This window comes from Callionymus lyra, chromosome 11 (assembly GCF_982586985.1).
Source record: "Callionymus lyra chromosome 11, fCalLyr1.hap1.1, whole genome shotgun sequence".
Classification (NCBI taxonomy): domain Eukaryota; kingdom Metazoa; phylum Chordata; class Actinopteri; order Syngnathiformes; family Callionymidae; genus Callionymus; species Callionymus lyra.
The window spans coordinates 11,901,931-11,922,611 of record NC_141828.1 but is presented as its reverse complement, the minus strand read 5'-3'; the positions used below and the strand labels follow the sequence as shown (position 1 = coordinate 11,922,611).

The window sequence follows — 20,681 nt, the reverse complement described above, 5'->3', positions numbered from 1 at the left end:
TTGTGTTTGACAGTGTTGACAAAATAGGAAGGACAGCATGAAGGTAAAACCGAGACCAAAAAACTGATCATGCAACTACACGTGTCATTGCCCAGATCCCGCCACTCACCTTCCCTGTCTCCATCCAGCTCCACTCTCAATCTGTCCCTATCCTCTCCAGACCCGCCAAGGAGGTCAATTGCCAATTAGCCAGTGCCATTGTCTTTGTCGGGGGGGCGGGGGGGGGGGAACAATATTAATTTTGCTGGATTAGGACCTGCAGCTAATTAGTGCCATCGATAATGACTTCATTTATAATCCATAAAACAAGTGTGGCGTGTCCCGGGGGTTGAGGAGAGCTTTTATGGCAGCAGCCGGACATCAAATGGAGGCAGCAGAGGAGCAAACAGTCTGGCCTGACCGAGCACTTGGACACACACACACACACACACACACACACCATCCTGGACACTCGTGGACTCACCGACACTTGCTTGTCTGCATTGCGGTCCTCTGCAAATATTGGTTATTGACATTCTGGGATGAATAAGAGGGTGGTTAACTCGATACACAAGTCTTTACCCAAAACGCCGCTGCAAGGAGAGACTAGTGGCTTCTGACTCTTGTTTAGCTCAAACACTATTGAGCCGTACATATATAAAGTCACACCTAAAGTTGTCGGGATCATTGTTCGGCCCCCGCGGCAAACAAGATGTGTCAGAAAAAAAAAAGACGTGTAAAAAGCAGATGCATGTGTCGTCTCTGATGTAATTTATCAATAGAATATAAGACTGTGCCCCAGCGTTCGCCCGCCAAGTATCGCTATCCATGCTGGTGTTGAGCGTCAACATCTGTTTTTCGAAAGAGAACCGTGCAAACCTCTTCCCCTGTCAATTCACATGAATCAAAGCAACCATGTGTTTCACATTCCACTTGTCTAAGAGTTAAAAACAATTCTGAGAACAGCTTGTGATACGTCTATATTTAGAGCCACTTCTTTATGTGCCTGACATGACCCCTCCCAGATGTCTGGAGGAATGGCATTTGACTTTTTTACTTGGATTTCAAACTTCTTTATCCATTTGAAACTATGTTTTTTTGCTGCTATGTGCACAGCTAGAGCAGAACAAGGTAAAATGTGGCCTGCGGGCCCCAGTCGACCCTTGGTCTTCCCGTCATAAAGTCACTCTGAAGCTAGATATTTGAAATGAGTGTTATCTTTCTTTAAAGTTTATGTTAAAATAACTTGAACTTTACATTTCATTTTTATGCAGAGATTATTATTATTATTTCCTTTTGACCCTTGTGTTGTGGTATCATTGTGTTGTCTCAGGGTCAAGGTGACCCAAAGGCCCTTGACCCTGAGACGACACAATGACACCACAAACACATTTGTTGCAGTTAGTGATGGTCTGATGAAGCTTCATGAAACAGTGTCATGTTGTTTAGAGGTCAGTAGGTGGCGCCATCAGTTTAGAAATTATGTTCATTAAAACAGTTGTTAAAAAACAAAGGGAAATAGTGCCAAAACCGCCATCTAGTGGACTCTGAACATAATGACACTGCTTCATGAAGCTTCATCAGACCATCACTAGTTTTCGGGCCGTTCGGTTACCTTGACCCTGAGATTACACGAGGGTTAAGTAGTACTTCTGATTAAATTTTTTGTTTTACCTCAAAAAAGTTGATATTAGGATGACATTTCCTCATTTTTGCTAAAGTTTAATTTTCCTTTTTTTTTAAACTATTTAAGAAGATTTCCATTCATTTGAAATAGTACTTGTAACTAAATGATCTGTTTTACCTCAACATAAGTTGATATAAGGATATCATTTCCTCATTTTTGCTTTAGTTTTATTTTCCATTTTATTAGTTTTTAATATTTTAAATGATTTCCAATAATTGAAATAGAAATTGAAACTAAATTATCTGTTTCACCTCAACATAAGTTGATATAAGGATGGTATTTCCACATTTTTGCTTTAGTTTTATTTTTCATTTTGCTAGTTTTTAATATTTTAAATGATTTCCATTGATTTAAATAGTACTTGTAACTAAATTATCTGTTTCACCTCAACATAAGTTTATATAAGGATGGTATTTCCACATTTTTGCTTTAGTTTTATTTTTCATTTTGCTAGTTTTTAATATTTTAAATGATTTCCAATAATTGAAATAGAAATTGTAACTAAATTATCTGTTTTACCTCAACATAAGTTGATATAAGGATAACATTTCCTCATTTTTGCTTTAGTTTTATTTTCCATTTTATTAGTTTTTAATATTATAAATGATTTCCATTGATTTAAATAGTAGTTATAACTAAATTATTTGTTTTACCTCAACATAAGTTGATATAAGGACGACATTTCCTCATTTTTATACAGTTTTATTTTCCATTTTATTTCTTGCCTATCGAGAGGTAACTGGATATGAAAATAGAATGAATTAACAAAGCTTATATTTCTTTTGCTTTGCATATTGCTTTGCTTTTCTGTAACTTTTCTTTACAACATACAATCAACATTTCTACACATTTTCTGATTAACACTAAGGAAATTCTTCTTTTTTTTTGGCATTTATTTATAATCTTAAGTCAATATGTTATGGTTACCTTCATTTTTCTCCATTTCTTAGTAGCATTTGGAACGTTCCCATTTCCTGCCGGAACAGGAACACAATCTCTCATATTCTAGCCACGAGCAAGTCAGGAAAAAAAAAGGCCAGAAGAGGAGAGCTTTGTTTTAGTGGGACCGTGTTTTCGGCGTGGCCTCTGAATGGAGGTGCCATGTTCCATTACGCCGCCGTGATTTAGCTGTGTTTCTCAGGTAATAGTCGGCCCTGGCGAGGTCGAGGGGCCACATATAGACGGGCGTAAATAACAGCAAGAGCGCAAATTCCGGCGGCCCCGTTGCCCCCCCTGCTCGGTTCGGGACCTACGAGGAATGGTCGGGATCACACCCGCGGCGGTACTTTCTCAGCTGGAGACGTAGAAGAAGAATGGTTTGAAAAAGTTCCACACTTCCATCTCGAAGGAACGACGGGGAGAAGACTCGGAAGTCTTGATTGGTGATAAGTGAGTGAAAACATTGAAGAACATGTCGTCCGAGGTCCGTACGTAAACAAGCAGGTGTCGACAATTACCCGCCGTGATGGACGCGTTAGCGAGCCGGCGCGAGCGAACCAGATGTGTGCGCGTGATTGAGGCGGATGTTTGCTTTCATGACAGCGTCAGTCCAGCGTAGCTCGGCAATCATTCCGCGGACCCTCCGTACAACACGACCACCTGTCAGCTTTTATCAGCGCCGCTCGCGTCCCTCTGTCCGGCCTCCGCGATAATGACAAGGATGACAAATAAAACAAAAGAGAAACGAGGAAGAGAGCACTGACGGCGTTTTGGACGACGCCGGGGCTTCTTTCTCTCTCTGTGACTGTGTTTGAAGAGCAAATAAAGCTGTGCAGGAATCGACGCTGACAGAACTGCCCGTCCCGATCATTCGCTGGATGAGTGTCCACTAATGTGCTTCACTGACAGACTTCCTCAAAGTGATTACTTAGTCACAGCCTTGTCTGTCAGAGTTCTCATCATCGCAGCCATCAGACACTGTTTTCATATATGCTGCGTATAAACCCTCTGTTCACACATTCTTATCCGTCCAGGCTTTTCCCTGATTTTCTGGGACACTTGAGTTCTCTTGAACTTTTTAGTATCTAGTTTTTGAGTATTTTTTGGATTGTTTAAGCGCCTTGTGACCCTGGTCTAGAAAAGCGCTCTATAAATATAAATGACTTACTAATAACTTTGATCCTAACAATTCAATAAATGAAAAAAAAAATCTAGTTTATGTCAAACCATTTCATTTCAATGTATTCTTTTGACATCTTCTCTAGACCAGGATTCCAACAGATTCTTAGTTGAGTCGCTACTAGTGGCTAAATTCTAAGAAAAGTATCTGAGAATTTTCCCTTAAAAAAAATGTGTTTGTCTCTCTGGTTTCCAGAAATACATATGCAGTGGTGGAGGTCGTTCACCTCAACTCAGAGACAACACAAGGGATACCACAAACATGTTGGTTTTTGGGCCTTCGGGTCACCTTGACCCTGAGATAACACAAAGGATACCACAAACACATTTGTTTTTAGGCATTCAGGTCACCTTGACCCTAAGATAACACAAGGGATACCACAAACATGTTGGTTTTTGGGTCTTCGGGTCACCTTGACCCTGAGATAACACAAGGGATACCACAAACACGTTGGTTTTTGGGTCTTCGGGTCAACTTGACCCTGAGATAACCCAAGGGTATCTTGATCTTTAAAGTATGTACTTTTTTGAGTATTGTTTTGATTGTTTAAGCGCTTTGTGACCCTGGTCTGGAAAAGCGCTATATAAATAAATATTACTTACTTACTTACTTACTTACAAACACGTTGGTTTTTTGGCCTTTGTGTCACATTGACCCTTAGATAACACAAATGATACCACAAACACATTTGTTTTTAGGCATTCAGGTCACCTTGACCCTGAGAAAAATTCCTCATGTCAAGCCTTCACTACAAGATTGTTGTAACAGACGACCAACACGGAGGTATTTGGATGTTTTCAAGTGTCTTTTTGGACGAAGATAAAGACAAAACAGCTAACCTAGCAGCTAGCCTTTCATCTTCTGCTGAAAACAAACTTAAAATACAGACTTGGTTATTTTTTTCCGAAACAATTCCTCATGTCGAGTGTGACAGGTAGTCAGTGGAGTTTTTAATTAAAAAAAAATCCTGTTTGATTTTTTTCTTTTCTTTGTTGAGCAAAATTAAAACAATTTTCTTCGTCGTTTCAACAAAAATCAAAGCAAATTAAAGATCACTCAAAGTATATTTTGTTTCTAGCTTTGAGGTTCAATCACAGCTTTAGCAATGATGACTCATACCTGGTGTCAACTTACACCTCCTCACTAAGATCAGGAGTTTCTGTCCAGTCCTCGCTCAGAGTTCTCTGAGATTGTTCCGGGACTCTTTGCTAGGATTTATTCAGTTGAAGTTAGGAGCTCTCTGGGAGGGTTCTCAAAGTCTTTAGGAATACGGTCCCTGATATTTATGGTTCTTACCCGACAGAACTTACAAATTGATATTCAATATAAATGTTTTTGAATTACTTTTCTGGCTACTATAATCAACCCTACAAATCCTTCTATGTCTAATCAGAACATTCAATTTCTGTGACTTATGATGAAACAAATTGTCAGTTAGTTGGTACGTTTGTTTGCTTTGATATCTTGCAGCAGAAGTTTAAATACTGATCACAAAACGTATGTTTGTCATGAGCCAATACAATTCTTGAGACATACAAGTTGTGTTTTTGATTTGATTAATGTATTGGGAAAAGTTATGTATTGGGAAATGACCTCCTTGCATCAGGTATGTGCAACAAAAAACCCACAATAGTTTTAAAGGTCTATCAAATTGAACATTTTATCACTGAATCAAATCTTGATTTATAATGTCATTGAATAAATCTGATTGATAAACATGCTTTAACCAAAAACGAAACACCAAATACAGCATTTCCCCTCCATTTAAGCAGTTTTTAAACATAATTCATCATTAGCTGGTCATGCTTCGAACACATGCAATGGGTTTGGTGTGATATTCAATGTTGAAACAGTTAAAGTCATGAAATAAATCATAAAAAATGATAAAAATCAAAGCTTCTAAGCTAGTAAAGCCACTAGTAACAACATCAGTCCACAATATTTCTTTTCATTCCTCCTTCCCATGCGTTCAAAACAAAGTGTAAATGTTTGAGAGCAGAGCAGTATTGTGGTAAAAAGGATCAGCGTTTTCCTCCTCATTCGTCCCATAATAACATTTGCTTAATGAAACGTAGGGTAATTCAACTACGTAATTCCATAACATACTCTGGGAAAAAGATTCGGCTCGTTTTCATCACACTCAATTTCATTCAGGGCCAGCGAGAGGAAGAAGGCAGGGGGTGTTCTCCGCTCATCCGTGATAGATTTAGTCATAAATCTGTTGGATTAATACACGGTCTCTCAAGGACTCTTGTGTTATATGTTGTTGAAACACAGGAGTCACTTAAACCCGCACTCGAGGCACTATTTGTCTCCGGGTCTTATTCCCACAGCAGCTATTGAAGCACACCAGAAGAGGACGGAGTGAAAACAAAGAATGAATTATGGTGTGGAGAAACTCTTTGGATACGCTTAAATCATGCATCTATTTATTAAGTTAGTCCTTCCATCATCCAGCCTCTCAGTTGCCAAAGAAGATTTTTATCTGTTATTTCCACTTTTTTTTTAAAGGTTTTTAATTGATCTCCCTGAGGTCACTCTCTTCAACGTGAAGAGCTATCTGCCCACATCCTTTATTGTCTGATGAAGATGCCCCCGGAACAGATGCTCGACTCTTTGTATGGAAATCAAGGTCTAAACGCTTATTATTGTCATTGATGTTTTTTATTTTATTTTTTTTATTTCCCATAAGGAGCCTCAACCTCTGGACATGAACATACAGGACTGAGATGTATTTGCATGAAAAATAGTTTGGTTTTATTGTGTATTAGGCTTGAGGGTAGGTCACAAATAATTTCCAAGGTAGTCTTAATGGAATTGGCCCTCGGACATAAAAGCAAGTTTTTGAATTTATCCTCAGAAGTTTTTGCAACAGTTAAAAAAAAAAGTGAGCGAGGAGAGTTGACCCTGAGTGTGCGAGGAGGAGGTGAGTCTGGAGCAGATAAGTTTCGTAAGCCAGAGAAGGAGGAAGATCTCCTGGAGAGATGCTGGACGACCAACGTGCTGAGGTGGTAGTTCTAAATTCTGTTTTATGTTGTATTTGGCAAACGTCTGCATGAGTCTGACAATCTTTCTAGATCAGACCTGGTCAAAGTGTTGATTCAGGGGCAACAAGTGACCTTTTTTTTGGCCTTTGCGTGGCCCTCGTGGACATCTTCAAGCTCATGGTAAATTATTGATCCTCGTCTCACTTCAGTGTATTTTTTCATATCGTACCTTTAAAATAAATTGAAAATGTCTTAGGAGTGTCAACACAAACGCAAAAGGGGCCAATATTTTCAGACAGAAGAGGTTTGGGGCCGAACAACATACACATTTATCAAACCCTAACAGGTAGTATTAGCTTCTCTAATAGTTTCTCTTAAATGGCAACTAATGTGTTGATGTAAGCGTCTCTTAAATAGATCTTAAACCTCTATTGCACTCATCAGTATGTGTCTGTTTGTTCAAAACTCTCTTTTAATTTAAATATTTAGATTAGAAATTTTACTTAAGCCCTGTCGACTAAAAACACTTCTCAAGATGAAATCTTGTTTATTGTAACCACGCCCACTCTGCTCTGATTGGTCAAACACTGTGATGGTTATCATCAATCCCAGAAGACTCCACCTCCAAGGGACTCGTTGTATAAACAAAGCGGGTGAGATTAAAAATGGGTGGTGGAGGATTTAAGCCATTCTTACCTCATAAAGGACTCTGCTCTTGTAACCTCTCGTTCGCTGAGATTTTAGACAGGGTAGAACTTTATAAAGTCATAAGTTTAAAACATGGTCATCATGAGGGACTTACTACATCATGGAGAGGAAGAATTTAACATTTAAAACATGTCAGAGAGTCAGGAGAGTTAGGTTTTCACATTAGTTTCCCTTTACATATCTTCTTTTTCTTTGCTCATTAATCAAATATTACCATCGAAATGCTTTAACATAGGTTTTAGTCTTTTTGAAAATCTCTTTAAAATAGTTGACGTCCATATTCTCTCTCTAAGATAAGGATGTTATCTTTAACACTAGCATTATTATGGGTCATCAACATGCAACATTAATCTAATAGGATTTTGAGGCAACCATACGGCGGGATTCTTTAAAATAGTTCCGTCCCAGGATCTACTCAGAATCATAAACTTTTATTGCCAGTGTTGTAAACACAACATAATAATATGTCTTCGTGTCAGTACAGAATAAAAGAATGAAACAAGACACTCAAAATAAGCAATAGAAAAATGACATTTCCCACCATCAAGTTTAATTGAAGGGAAAAAAAATCAACATTGGTTTGCCTATGGTTTTTCTCTGGAGAATATTCTCCAACTAAATATAAATAAATAAAATAATGACTTATGTATGCTGTATATCAATAATCTCTCAATATTATGCATTTATTTAATGTTTGTTGGTGTTGAAATGCTCACGGTTGACCCTAGATTGTGCTCTTGTTTATAAATATCTGTAAATTCATGACATCCTCGTGTGTAAATAAAATAAAATTTGACAGCGGGAGAAGCTCTGTAATCACCACCACTCTCTCGGCAGCAGATGCTGAGAAGTGAAGTTGAATTTCTTTCTCCACACAATGGAATCCATGAAGTGACAAATGCAGTGATAAAAAGCCACGCGAGGAAACACTGACAGTTTGCTGAATGAGCTCATCCTTCCCTTTTTGGTTGACGGCGGCGTTGGCGTCTCTGATGCCGATGATTGATGCAGGTCAGCGTGCCTTCAGTGAGGCTTCAGCTCGACGCCGCTGATGTCTTTTGAAAGCTCTCTTTGTCAGCGGACGGACATTGTGGTAACGTGAGTGGCACGGCGCTGACTCATCACATTCCTGGTCGCATGACATCAACCCCGAGTGTCTCTGGTTCGTCTTCAAGTTTGCTCATGAAATATTTACAAGACGCAGGTCCATTTTTTCTCGACGTAAACCATTAAGAATATTCGGTACAGATCGTCGCCATGTGCCCATTAAGCTTCTTCTTTTCTTTTTCTTTTCTTTTTTTTGGCACCATAAAAGTAGAAGCTGTAATTCACAACCGGTTCCGAGATTGAAGTCCTGACATTGACTCGGGCTCTCAGATGAACGAGATGTCTCGAGATGTCATCCACATAATAAACAGGGCTTTGGCCTATATCACCTTCTCTGTCTTAAGCCCGAGGCCTCGGGGCAGGTGCAGGGCTGAGTCGCTGTCTCAGACACACAACTCCTATTGATCCGCCGGGGATGGATGTCTCTCAGTGGCTGATTTAGAACCCCTGCTGCTTTTTTTTTTCTTCCTAAAAGTCAGGGGCCAGAGTAGTATATAGATCCTGCACTGCATATATTCCTTTGTTGTAGCCGTCCTTGTTTATATTCCTGCGCTTCCTCAAAGTTTAGTCCCTGTCGTGAATTATTTACCACTTGCTTTAAGTTAAAAAACAAACAAATCACTTTTAGTTTTAGTTAGTTTAGTTTAAGAGCAACATGCAATATCCAGTACCTGCACATTTTTTAACTATAAACTTTGTTTTAAAGACAAAATGAGTCCAAACATCAGCTTTTAAAGTTGGAGCCTGGTCTGTCCTTTCTTTTTCACTCATTGCTGCCATTTTCACGGTTTTGATGTTACTTTGTTGGCACGGAGGGGTCGACTAATGTTGCCAACTAGTGGCTGGAGGTTTAATTGCAGCAGACAAATGAATAAACACCGTGAATATTTGAATATTAATTGTAAAATGAAACGTCGAACACTGTGAATATTTGAGTGTAAAATGTAAAATTAAACACTGAATAATTTTCTTTTATACACACATTATTGAAATATAAACCATAGAATAACTTTGAATTAAAATAAAAAGTAACTTTAAAGGTTAAAAAAATATATCGATACAGTATCAGGAATACAGAATATCACCATATATTACTATATCAATATTTATTTACACCCCTAGTATTAGTTTTAACTCAATTAAATAAAACTCCAATTAGTTATTTAGCTCCTTTTCAAATAACTTTTAATTGTTGGATTACTTCATACTACTACTTGCATCAATTAGCCATTAATTATAGCTAGCAGAAACATTAACACATTTAGGGCATACCTCTGCCAAGGAGCTTTTCACATATATATTTTTTTAAAACAAATCCTTCATTCATTTGTTAATTTTCTGTCGCTTATTCCCTTATGGGCGTCCCAGTTACTTCGGCGAGGCGGGGGACACTCTGGACAGGATGCCAGGACACACAAAGGCATAAAACCATTCACACACACACACTCATATATACAGATAATTTCCCCAAGTTCACAATCAACCTCTGTATATTTTTGGACTGCGGGAGGAAACCAGAGTGCCCGGAGTAAACCCACACTACACGGGGAGAACATACATACAAACTCTGCATTAAATCATGCTTTTTCATGAAAACATTTCAAAGTATAGTTCAAACTATTGATCATAATAATAGAACCTTATTCTCTTCAAGGTAGAAGTTGTGTAAAGAACACAAGTTACCAATATTATAACTTGAACGAACACTAAGCAACAGTCTTTTTTATTATAAACAGTTTGTTTATTTTTCCTTGAAGTAAAAGGTAAGTTTCATGAATGTTTCGGGGGGGACAATGCAGTAGACAATGGCTGGGGGAGATGATTCCTGCGCCACATCGCTCTTGTCATGAGAGCGGTGTTGCGGAGTGAATTAATGTTGCATTAATGTGCACTGTATCATTCATAACAGTAATACTGGCATCACTTGCTACTAAATAGCATCATTTGTCAAAGAAAAGGGCTCATGCCACGCTGGTGCTGATAAGCACTTGAAGGATACCTACCTAGAGTCTCACCACTCACCAGCCTACACTTCAGATTGGAGAGAAACTACAACCCAAAACTCCTTTTCCATTTTCTCAAATAATCAAGGTATTTCTTTCAGAAGTATCACGATAATTATTAGGGTCATGGTGGTGGGTGGGGTTGCGGCTTCTAGCTCTGGATCGTCCCTCAACTCTAGCCCCAAGTCACTGGGGTAGACTCCAGGGGCCGTATTCCTAAAGATTCTTAGTTTAAAGAGTTGTTCCTAATAAGAAAAGTATTAGGATCCTAATGGTATTTTTAGAATTTCACCAAAAAGTATGAAATCAATAGTTATTCACCCAAAATTCAAATTTCACTCCAGATTAATCTGTTCCTTTTTAGAATTACTGCAGTTGTCTTTGTCTTCATCTTCATTCAAAAAAACATCCAGATACCAGAATACTGCTCGTCTCTAATATTCGTGTTGTATTGAAGCCTCGACATGAGGAATTGTCTGGGAAAAAATTGGACAAGTCTATATTTTAAGGTGTGTTCTTTTTATCAGAAGCTGCAAGGTCAACATCCTACTCAGACAGGAAGTACTCGGGGTAAATATCGCAAGGTTTTTCGATCTGCTGCCTACACTGGAAGTGCTCGAGATGTTTTTTCCCGAAGTACTTCCTGTCTGTGTAGGATGTTGGCCTAGAAGCTAGCCTAGCAGCGCCCGCTAAAAACAATCTTAAGTTTTTTACAAGAGGGGCGTTACAGCGAGCACCATGGAGATATGATGATGTTTTTAAGTGTCTTTTTGGACGAAGACGAAGAAAACTGATCTCCAGTCACTACTTTAAAATGGACTTTTATTTTGTCCAAGAGTCTAAAAAGGAACAGATTACTTTGAAAATAATCCCAACCTTTAATCGACATGAGAAGAAAACAAGTGCATTTTTGGGGTGAACTATCACTTTAAAGCCATTTCAGTTTTTTCTTGATTTATTTAGTCTTGATAGCCTCTCACAACAATCCCGACGTATGATGTGGCCCCATAGGAAATTGAACGACTCACTCAAGCTGAGAATGAAACCCACATTCATCTCCCGCCGTGACTCCAATGCAAATCATGTTCCGTAACACGCGTGATGAAATATAAATAATCAGGTGGATTCTTAACTTTTCTCGATCGTGAATGATGGTCCGTCCTCTAAGGTGACCTCCAATTACCCCTATTCTCACCTGGGTTAAAGTTTCTGATGATTTATTTTTTAAGATGATTTATTGCCATGTATGTCTTCATTGAGAATTTAAAAAAAAAAAGAGGATGTGAAGTTCCTCAGTGTGAGCCTCCTCTTGGGTAATCCACTTTCATCTCATAAACCAAAAATGCAGATGAGGTTTACTTAAATTATTCACACTCGATCCCTAATCTCTCCTGGCACATTCCCTGGCACACATCTAGTAAATCTTACCTTCGCCGAACATTAATGAAGTGTATAAATAAGAGAAGTCGTTTCTAACGAGAGCTGAAATAAAAAAGAAACATACTTTTTTTTAAAGATTTTAATCCGAGGTCAGTGGGAGCAGTTGGGTGTTTAATCCAGGCAAACAAAAACGTGATATTTAGGCGTGAAACAAGTGTCACGCACACAGACGAGTGTGTGTTATTATTAATTATAGCGGGCATCAACCCATAAAGAGGCAGTCAAGAGCCGGAAGGGGAAGTGCAGAGAGAAAAAAAAAAACCTCCCAGTTATTGATGACTCTGCGGTAAAATGCTCAATTTACACAGTCGTCACCCAAATTATAACTCATATTGAAAGGAGCTACATTTGCATAAATCTCATTAGACACAATGAGGTGGGTTCATAAATCCTTATATTAATTAGTCACTTTGCCACCCTTTTACAGGAAAATAGGGGGTATTAATAAAACCAGAGGGTGTGTGATTGTAAAGTCTAATTGGTGGTTGTGTAACACTGTTTGCTGCATGGCTGACAGCCTTGATTTACTTTGACGGCTGTCTGTCGTCTCAAGTACCTGAGGGAAGAGGATGAGGTTCTGTGTTTACACTTTCGTTCTTCTGGATCTTAGATGGGACTTCAAGCTTGGTGCGACTAAAAAGTTACTCTTTTTCGGCGAATGGATGATTCCATTTTTTGTGGCCCCGTCGGATGGAATTAAATCTGTTTATGTTCACGTTAGGACGAGAAAGTACACCTTAGGACGAGAAAGTATCACAGTAGGACGTAATACTTTTCTCGTTAGGTCGAGAAAGTATCCTGTTAGGACATACTACTTTTCCCATTAGGACAAGAAAGTTTCACCTTAGGACGAGAAAGTATCACGGTAGGACATAATACTTTTCTTGTTAGGACAAGAGAGTTTCACCTTAGGACTAGAAAGTATCACGGTAGGATGTAATACTTTTCTCGTTAGGACGAGAAAGTATCACCTTAGGACGAGAAAGTATCATGGTAGGACGTAATACTTTTCTTGTTAGGAGGAGAAAGTATTACGATAGGACGTAATACTTTTCTTGTTAGGACGAGAAAGTTTCACGTTAGGATGAGAAAGTATCACGGAAGGACGTAATACTTTTCTTGTTAGAAGGAGAAAGTATCACGATAGGACGTAATACTTTTCTTGTTAGGACGAGAAAGTTTCACGTTAGGATGAGAAAGTATCACGGTAGGACGTAATACTTTTCTTGTTAGGAGGAGAAGGTATCACCTTAGGACGAGAAAGTATCACTGTAGGACGTTATACTTTTCACGTTAGGACGAGAAAGTATCACGATAGGATGTAATACTTTTCTTGTTAGGATGAGATCGTTTCACGTTAGGACGAGAAAGAATCACGGTAGGACGTAATACTTTTCTTGTTAGGACGAGAAAGTTTCATGTTAGGACGAGAAAGATTCACATTAGGACGAGAAAGTATCACGGTAGGACGTAATACTTTTCTTGTTAGGATGAGAAAGTTTCACGTTAGGATGAGAAAGTATCACGGTAGGACGTAATACTTTTCTTGTTAGGAGGAGAAGGTATCACCTTAGGACGAGAAAGTATCACTGTAGGACGTTATACTTTTCACGTTAGGACGAGAAAGTATCACGATAGGATGTAATACTTTTCTTGTTAGGATGAGAACGTTTCACGTTAGGACGAGAAAGAATCACAGTAGGACGTAATACTTTTCTTGTTAGGACGAGAAAGTTTCATGTTAGGACGAGAAAGATTCACATTAGGACGAGAAAGTATCACGGTAGGACGTAATACTTTTGTTGTTAGGACGAGAAAGTTTCATGTTAGGACGAGAAAGATTCACATTAGGACGAGAAAGTATCACGGTAGGACGTAATACTTTTCTTGTTAGGAGGAGAAAGTATCACTTTAGGACGAGTAAGTATCACGGTAGGACGTAATACTTTTCTTGTTAGGAGGAGAAAGTATCACTTTAGGACGAGAAAGTATCACGGTAGGACGTAATACTTTTCTCGTTAGGACGAGAAAGTATCACCTTAGGACGAGAAAGTATCACGGTAGGACCTAGTACTTTTCTCGTTAGGACGAGAAAGTATCACTGTAGGACGTAATACTTTTCCCGTTAGAACGAGAAAGTATCACAGTAGGACGTAATGCTTTTCTTGTTAGGACGCGAAAGTATCACCGTAGGACGAGAAAGTATTACTTTAGGACAAGAAGGTATTATATTAAGACGTAATACTTTTCTCATTAGGACGAGAAAGTATCACCTTAGGACGAGAAAGTATTACTTTAGGACGAGAAGGTATTATATTAAGACGTAATACTTTTCTTATTAGGACGCGAAAGTATCACCGTAGGACGAGAAAGTATCATCGCCGAACTCTCAGAACTTTCCATTACTTCTTTTACGTCCGTTATTAGGTTGTAACTATTTCTCTGTATTTTCTCCTGATTTTGATTTTCTTTTTCAATATCGTTGATGTTGGTGATGTCCCAATTACATTTTTCTAAATTCTTTTATTTCATTGCTGACCTGTGAACGTTTAAAAGGAGTGGGACAATGTGATCAGGTCATGGGAAAGGGGGCACAAATGGGGACTGAAGACCCCCATAAAAATGTAAACAAGTCCAATTCTATGGGAATTTAAACCATGTGTTACATACTAAGTGAAGGAACATTTCTATAATTTCAACTCTTAATTGTAGGGAAGCAGATCCCCCCATTAAACATATACATATATATATATATATATATATATATATGTATATATATATATGAAACATCTTAAGGCTTTTTTATTTGTTCAGGCTTTTTCTTGATTTTCTGGAACTCCTGTTATGTTATCAGTTTTATCTTGACCTTTAAAGTATATACTTTATTGAGTATTTTTTTGATTGTTTAAGCGCTTTGTGACCCTGGTCTGGAAAAGCGCTATACAAATAAAAATGACTTACTTACTAACTTATATATATATTTATACATATATGTTTATATATGTATGTATGTATATATGTGTGTATTAAAAAATCAGCAACAACATATTGGTTACCACAAAAAAGGTATACAATAAAATTGTATTTAGAAAGTACATTCATAAATACAATTGTTGTTAATAATTTAAAATATATATTTTGTGAATACAATGTTTAAAATGAGATATTTTATCTTTATAGGCCATTTTGTCATTGCCAACCTTTCGACTCATATTTAAATTCAAAGTATTTTAGATTTTCTTTGTGTTTTGTGTACTATACTGTTTAAAAAGGATTCAGAGTCATATTTTTTTTTATATATTACAAAATAATAATGTATTTACTCACAAATACATATTGTTAAACAGCACATTTTGATTCCCAGAGAAATCTGAATGTCATAATAAAACATATTATGTGTTATGTGAATTTAAGTCGATGGTGGTTATTTATGTGCCTTAAATAAAATGTATTTTTTTCTTTCTCGAGGGCTCTTATAACCCTGAACTCTGTCTTACAGGTTCGTCTGTTGCTCAGCTGAAGGCTTTAGATCAAGAAGCGGAGCCCCTCATATATGGGGTGTCTGGAGAGGAAGCAATGCGGTATTTTTCAGTAAACAAAGACACTGGAGTTGTTTGGCTACGACAGCAGCTCGACCGCGAGGTGAGGCTTTTCAAAGCACACACACACACACACACACACACACACACACAGAGTCACACCAAACGCTGCACACACAGTCCCTACATTACCAAAGCAAAGGCACTATAGAGAAGAAAACACGCTCGAGACAATTTGGAAAAAAGCAAATGGAACGCAAATTATCAAATGATGAAAGAGAAGTGAAAAGTGTGATTCGAGACAGAAGTAATTTGGGGTTCAGAGCAATTTCCATGTTTCTACTGTTTGCTTCACATTAATGCAAAGTTTCTGCTGCCGTGTCTTCTGTTCCTCAGAGCAAGTCGGAAATGCAGGTGGAGTTCTACGTGAGCGACACTCATGAGGTGAGAAACACTTTGAACATGTGACGCCTCATATCTTTTTTAATTTGGTTTTCATTCATTTAGTGTTTTTTACATGTTTAAACATGCTTTCTTGAGAGGTGTGACACATTAAAAAGAACATCTGGGTCATGTTACAATAAAGATGGGATTGAACAAAAGTTTAATAAGCACAGCGAATTTTTATTTTTGGTCACTTATCATATACTGTATTTTCTAACCATGAATTCTAGAGCAAAGGATTTTTGGGTAATTTTAAGAAACTGATCTGTCCTTTAGTTTCTCTATATTCCTGAAGTAAAACATAATAATTCTTATAATAATTATTTTAAAATATAAAAAAAAGATAAAAAGATTATGATTAGTAATTCACATGTTAAAAAAGGGTAAAAAGAAATGTAATCTCACCTAAAATTCTACCCTCAACTCTAATTATTTGTTTTATTTTATTTTTATTTTTATTTTTTCATAAGAAAAAAACGTATTTTTACAGATGCAGGTTTACATTCTTTTGTATTTGAGACTCGAGTTTTAATCTTTAGTTCTACCATCAGGAGTGAGTATTCCTTTGTCTAAATCAAAAGAAAAACATCAGGTCTATCGATATAAAGTGCTGTTAGTTAACAATAAATAGTACTGTTTACTAGTGATGGTCAGATGAAGCTTCATGAAGCAATGTCATTATTTTCTCAGTCCACTAGATGGCGGTCTCTGCACTATTTTCCTTTGTTTTGAACAACTGTTCTAATAAAACCGCACATCATTTTTAAACTGATGGCGCCACCTACTGATCTCTAAACAACATGACACTGTTTCATGAAGCTTCATCAGACCATCACTAATGTTAACCAGAAACACATTTTTCAAAAGGGAAATTAAAGTTACAATTAATTTAGCGATAAAAAAATGTTTTTATCATGATTTAATGTCATAAAAAATAGAATCTTAGTCTAATCACGTGACTTAATATTTCTGTAGCACACAAATCAATTTATGGTCAATTATTTTTAAAGAAATTCTGTATTTAATACATTTATAACTCAGCTGCTAATCATTTATTTAAAATATTTCATGTTAAAAACATGATCAAAGCCCTTCACCCCATTAAAAAAACGCATGAATCTATTCCAAATCTTCATGAGCAAACCTTGAACGCAAAGCATGTCCTGAAAGTTTAAAAAATGTGAGTCAGACTTACATTTGCTTCAACCACACAGCGTAAAGCAGGCCGCCGTGTTGTAAGTACCTCTGTGTCGTCCCTCAGGTGGTCAAAGACACTGTAAACATCCAGATCGGGGACGTGAACGACAACGCGCCGATCTTCCACGGGCAGCCTTACACCGTCCACATCCCAGAGGTGAGCCTCGGAATTTACTGCGGGTGTAAGTTACAGCATCCAGACTGGCTGTAAAATAACCCACGTGTATATCAACGCTTGTGATGGCCTTTTATTTAACAGCCCCAACCTTTTCCCTGCAGGAGATTCAAGCAAAAGGACAATGTATCACGCTAGAGCAAACACAAAATATCAGTGTAATATATTTTTTTATTAACATAAAGATGATAATGCCAGCAGGGAATATGGTGACGGGACGCACAAGAGCTTTTCTCACTCAGGTTTTCTATTGTAGAAGAAAGAAATCTCATCAGAAATGTAAGAAAATAGAATGAAGTCATGAAGAACTTGTCTTGAAAACAGCTTTTTATAGTGTATTATTATACGTTTATTATGCGGTTCCATTCGTTTTGACGTCTATCTTTTACTTAAAGAGCGTTTTAGTTTAAATCGGTAAAGAATTCAATCTTATGTCCGCCATGTTGAGTCCGCCACCTCCTTCCTCTCCGTCTCTCGTCTTCTGTGCCTCATCTAACCCCTGATATGAGTTGGTTGAGTCCGGAGACTCCACTGCGTCCGGGTCACGAGGGAAGGTTCTGGTCGGTGCAGCCATCACTCAGTCGTCTGTGCGACTCCACAGAATCCTAAAGCTCTGTAAACAATGGGCTCGGGTTGAGCCTCTGGAAAGCTATTAAACGGAGCCGTGTTTGACCCTCATTCCGTGACATATCGTTTGTTTCCATGCATCGCTGACTGAATTACTGCTCATGACGACGCCGACCTCCAAATAGCAAACAAATTCCGGCTGTGAGATGTGGGGTTGGTAATAAATGAAGTCCGGATAAAGCAGGAGCACTTTGGATTTGGAAGTGTTTTTATAGGGATTTTTTCTGTGTATTTTATTTACCTCAAAAACACAGTGAGCTATTTTAGTTTGAAGCAAAACCTCAATTTCCCTTTATTTTATTTATTTAAAACTGTTACTGTCATAAACATATTATGTTTTTTTATAATAAATAATAACCATACACGTTAAAGGTCATCCTTATATTTTGCTCAGTACGTATTATTTTGTTATACTTCTCTTTTATTAATGTATTCATTTATTACTGTTTTTCCACATATTTATTTGACAAAACAAATGTGAATCTTAATAAAACCGGCCCTAGATGATCAATAGTATACTTATTTTAATTATTATATTATAATTATATATATAATTGTGTATGTATTATATGCTTATTTTTTTATTGTATTTTTTCAATTGGTTTAAATTGGTCTCACTAGAATTTTATTTGCCCCTGTTTTTATAGAATATCTGACTCTATTTTAGTTGATCTGGGTATAACTGGATCACCAGTATTTCCACCTCGGCTCGGAGAAACCGTCACTTTAAATGAGACGTGTGAAAATCTTCGTCAGTTGAGCTGTAGGAATAAAAACCACCTCAAAATGTGTTTGGAAGGGAATGTGGCAGCCAATCTTAGGAAAAGCTAGCTGCCAAATAAAAAAAAAAGAAAAAAGAAGATGTAGGTCATTAAAAATACTTGGGACAGAGATAAATCAGATTGTGACCCAATTTTTATAAGGATGTGTCGAGCATGTTCACGTCGCGTGCGATTAACTCAAATTGCGGTGAAATCTGGCTGTTGTAACGATCACTTGAATCAATCTTTCACTTGACGCTCCATTGGAATTATACTCGACTACAGCTACTAGCCATTCCAACCCGTCGTATTCATACGAATTAGAATTCATAAGAATTGGTTTTGGGAATTTAATACTACGTTTGGATACGTTTTGAAGGCAAGTTTAAATTGCTCATGACACCATCAAAATATCTGTCCACCCTGTCAGTGGTAGATGTCCTTTCTACACACGATTCTACTATTTAGTCATACATTTAATTGAATTGAACACAATTTCCCATTTATTCAAAGCAGTTTGTTGATAGTAAACCTGCTAACCTGATGCTGACATACTTGTCAAGTCCCTGAAAAAACACTGTTGCTGCAGCACTCACTCATGTTCGTACCAGTACAGTGAGTGACGTCTGTTGAGTGGGAAGTGTTGGCGACAACAGTGTCAACGGTTCACAGTAGCAGATTCTTATGTGTGAAATATCTGTTAATAAAAACAACCGCTTGCTCTTTCGCTAGCTGTTAGCAAAACAAATAAATAGTTTGGAATCACAGTCCATAGATCTTAGACCTTTATTGTACTCATCAGTATGTTTCTGTTTGTACAAAACTCTCTTTTCATTGAAATATTTACATTAGAAAATGATGTTAAGCCCCGCCCACTGAGACCACTTCTGGAGGTTTATCTTGTTTACCATAATCTCGCTTACTGTGCTGTGATTGGTCAAACATCAAGGTTGTCACTGCGAGTCATCAATCCCAGAAGTCTTCACCTCCAAAGGACTGGTTGTATAAAGAAAAGCAGAGCAATTACAGCTGGCTGGAGGAGGAGTGAAGCCATTATTACGTCATAATGGACTCCGCTCTTGTAACCTCTCATTCGCTGGGATTTTAGAGGAGGAGAACTTTATAAAGTAATAAGTTCAAAACATGGTCATGATGAGAGACCGAATCTTTGAGAGGAAAAGATAAACATTTGAAACATGTGAGTGAGTCAGGAGAGTTGGAGTTAGCTTAAATATTAAGTAGGTTTAGCCCTTTTTAAAACCTGCAAGTTATCAAACATTTTTAGCCCTTTACAGGTTCCACATTATCTATTCGGGATCTGTCATGATCGGACAAAAAAGAAGCTAGCACCCTTTTTAGTCCATGGAAGCACGTTTAAGGGATCATTATTATTTATTACAAGGGCTTTGCATTTACTCTTTTTCAATATTTTTCACAGTTTTGTATTATTACGTACTGGTAACAATAAGTAGGTAAGTAAGTAATATTTATTTATATAGCGCTTTTCAGGACCAGGGTCACAAAGAGCTTAAACAAACAAAACAATACTCAAAAAAGTATATACACTTTAAAGATCAAGATAATACTGAGAACAACACAGGAGTTCCAGAAAATCAAGGAAAAGCCTGAACAAATAGAAACGTCTTAAGATGTTTCTTAAAGGAGTCAGTAGATCCATCAAGCGCAAAGAGAGAGGAAGATTGTTCCAAAGCTTAGGAGCAACAGCCTGAAAATATTTCTCTCCTCTGGTCCTGAGTTCTGAATCAACTGCAGATCAATCAACAAAGCCTGCTGAATAAGATGCTTCTGTCCATGATGTACAAAGATTCAAAAACATTCAGAGATCCGTCTTGCAGTCACCAGACGAGCTAGTACAATGTCAAGGACAGGAACAACTAGGAAACCTTA

General features: G+C 37.6%; 1 protein-coding gene across 1 annotated transcript in view; it reads left to right on the top strand.

Moving 5' to 3' along the window:
- cdh23 (cadherin-related 23) overlaps positions 1–20,681 on the top strand; it is a 213,815-nt gene that overhangs the window by 20,049 nt on the left and 173,085 nt on the right. Inside the window, exons 3-5 of the mRNA XM_087803328.1 lie at positions 15,530–15,672; positions 15,966–16,013; positions 17,275–17,367. Of these exons, the coding sequence (XP_087659454.1) occupies positions 15,530–15,672; positions 15,966–16,013; positions 17,275–17,367 (284 nt within the window). The remainder of the gene's footprint in view (positions 1–15,529; positions 15,673–15,965; positions 16,014–17,274; positions 17,368–20,681) is intronic.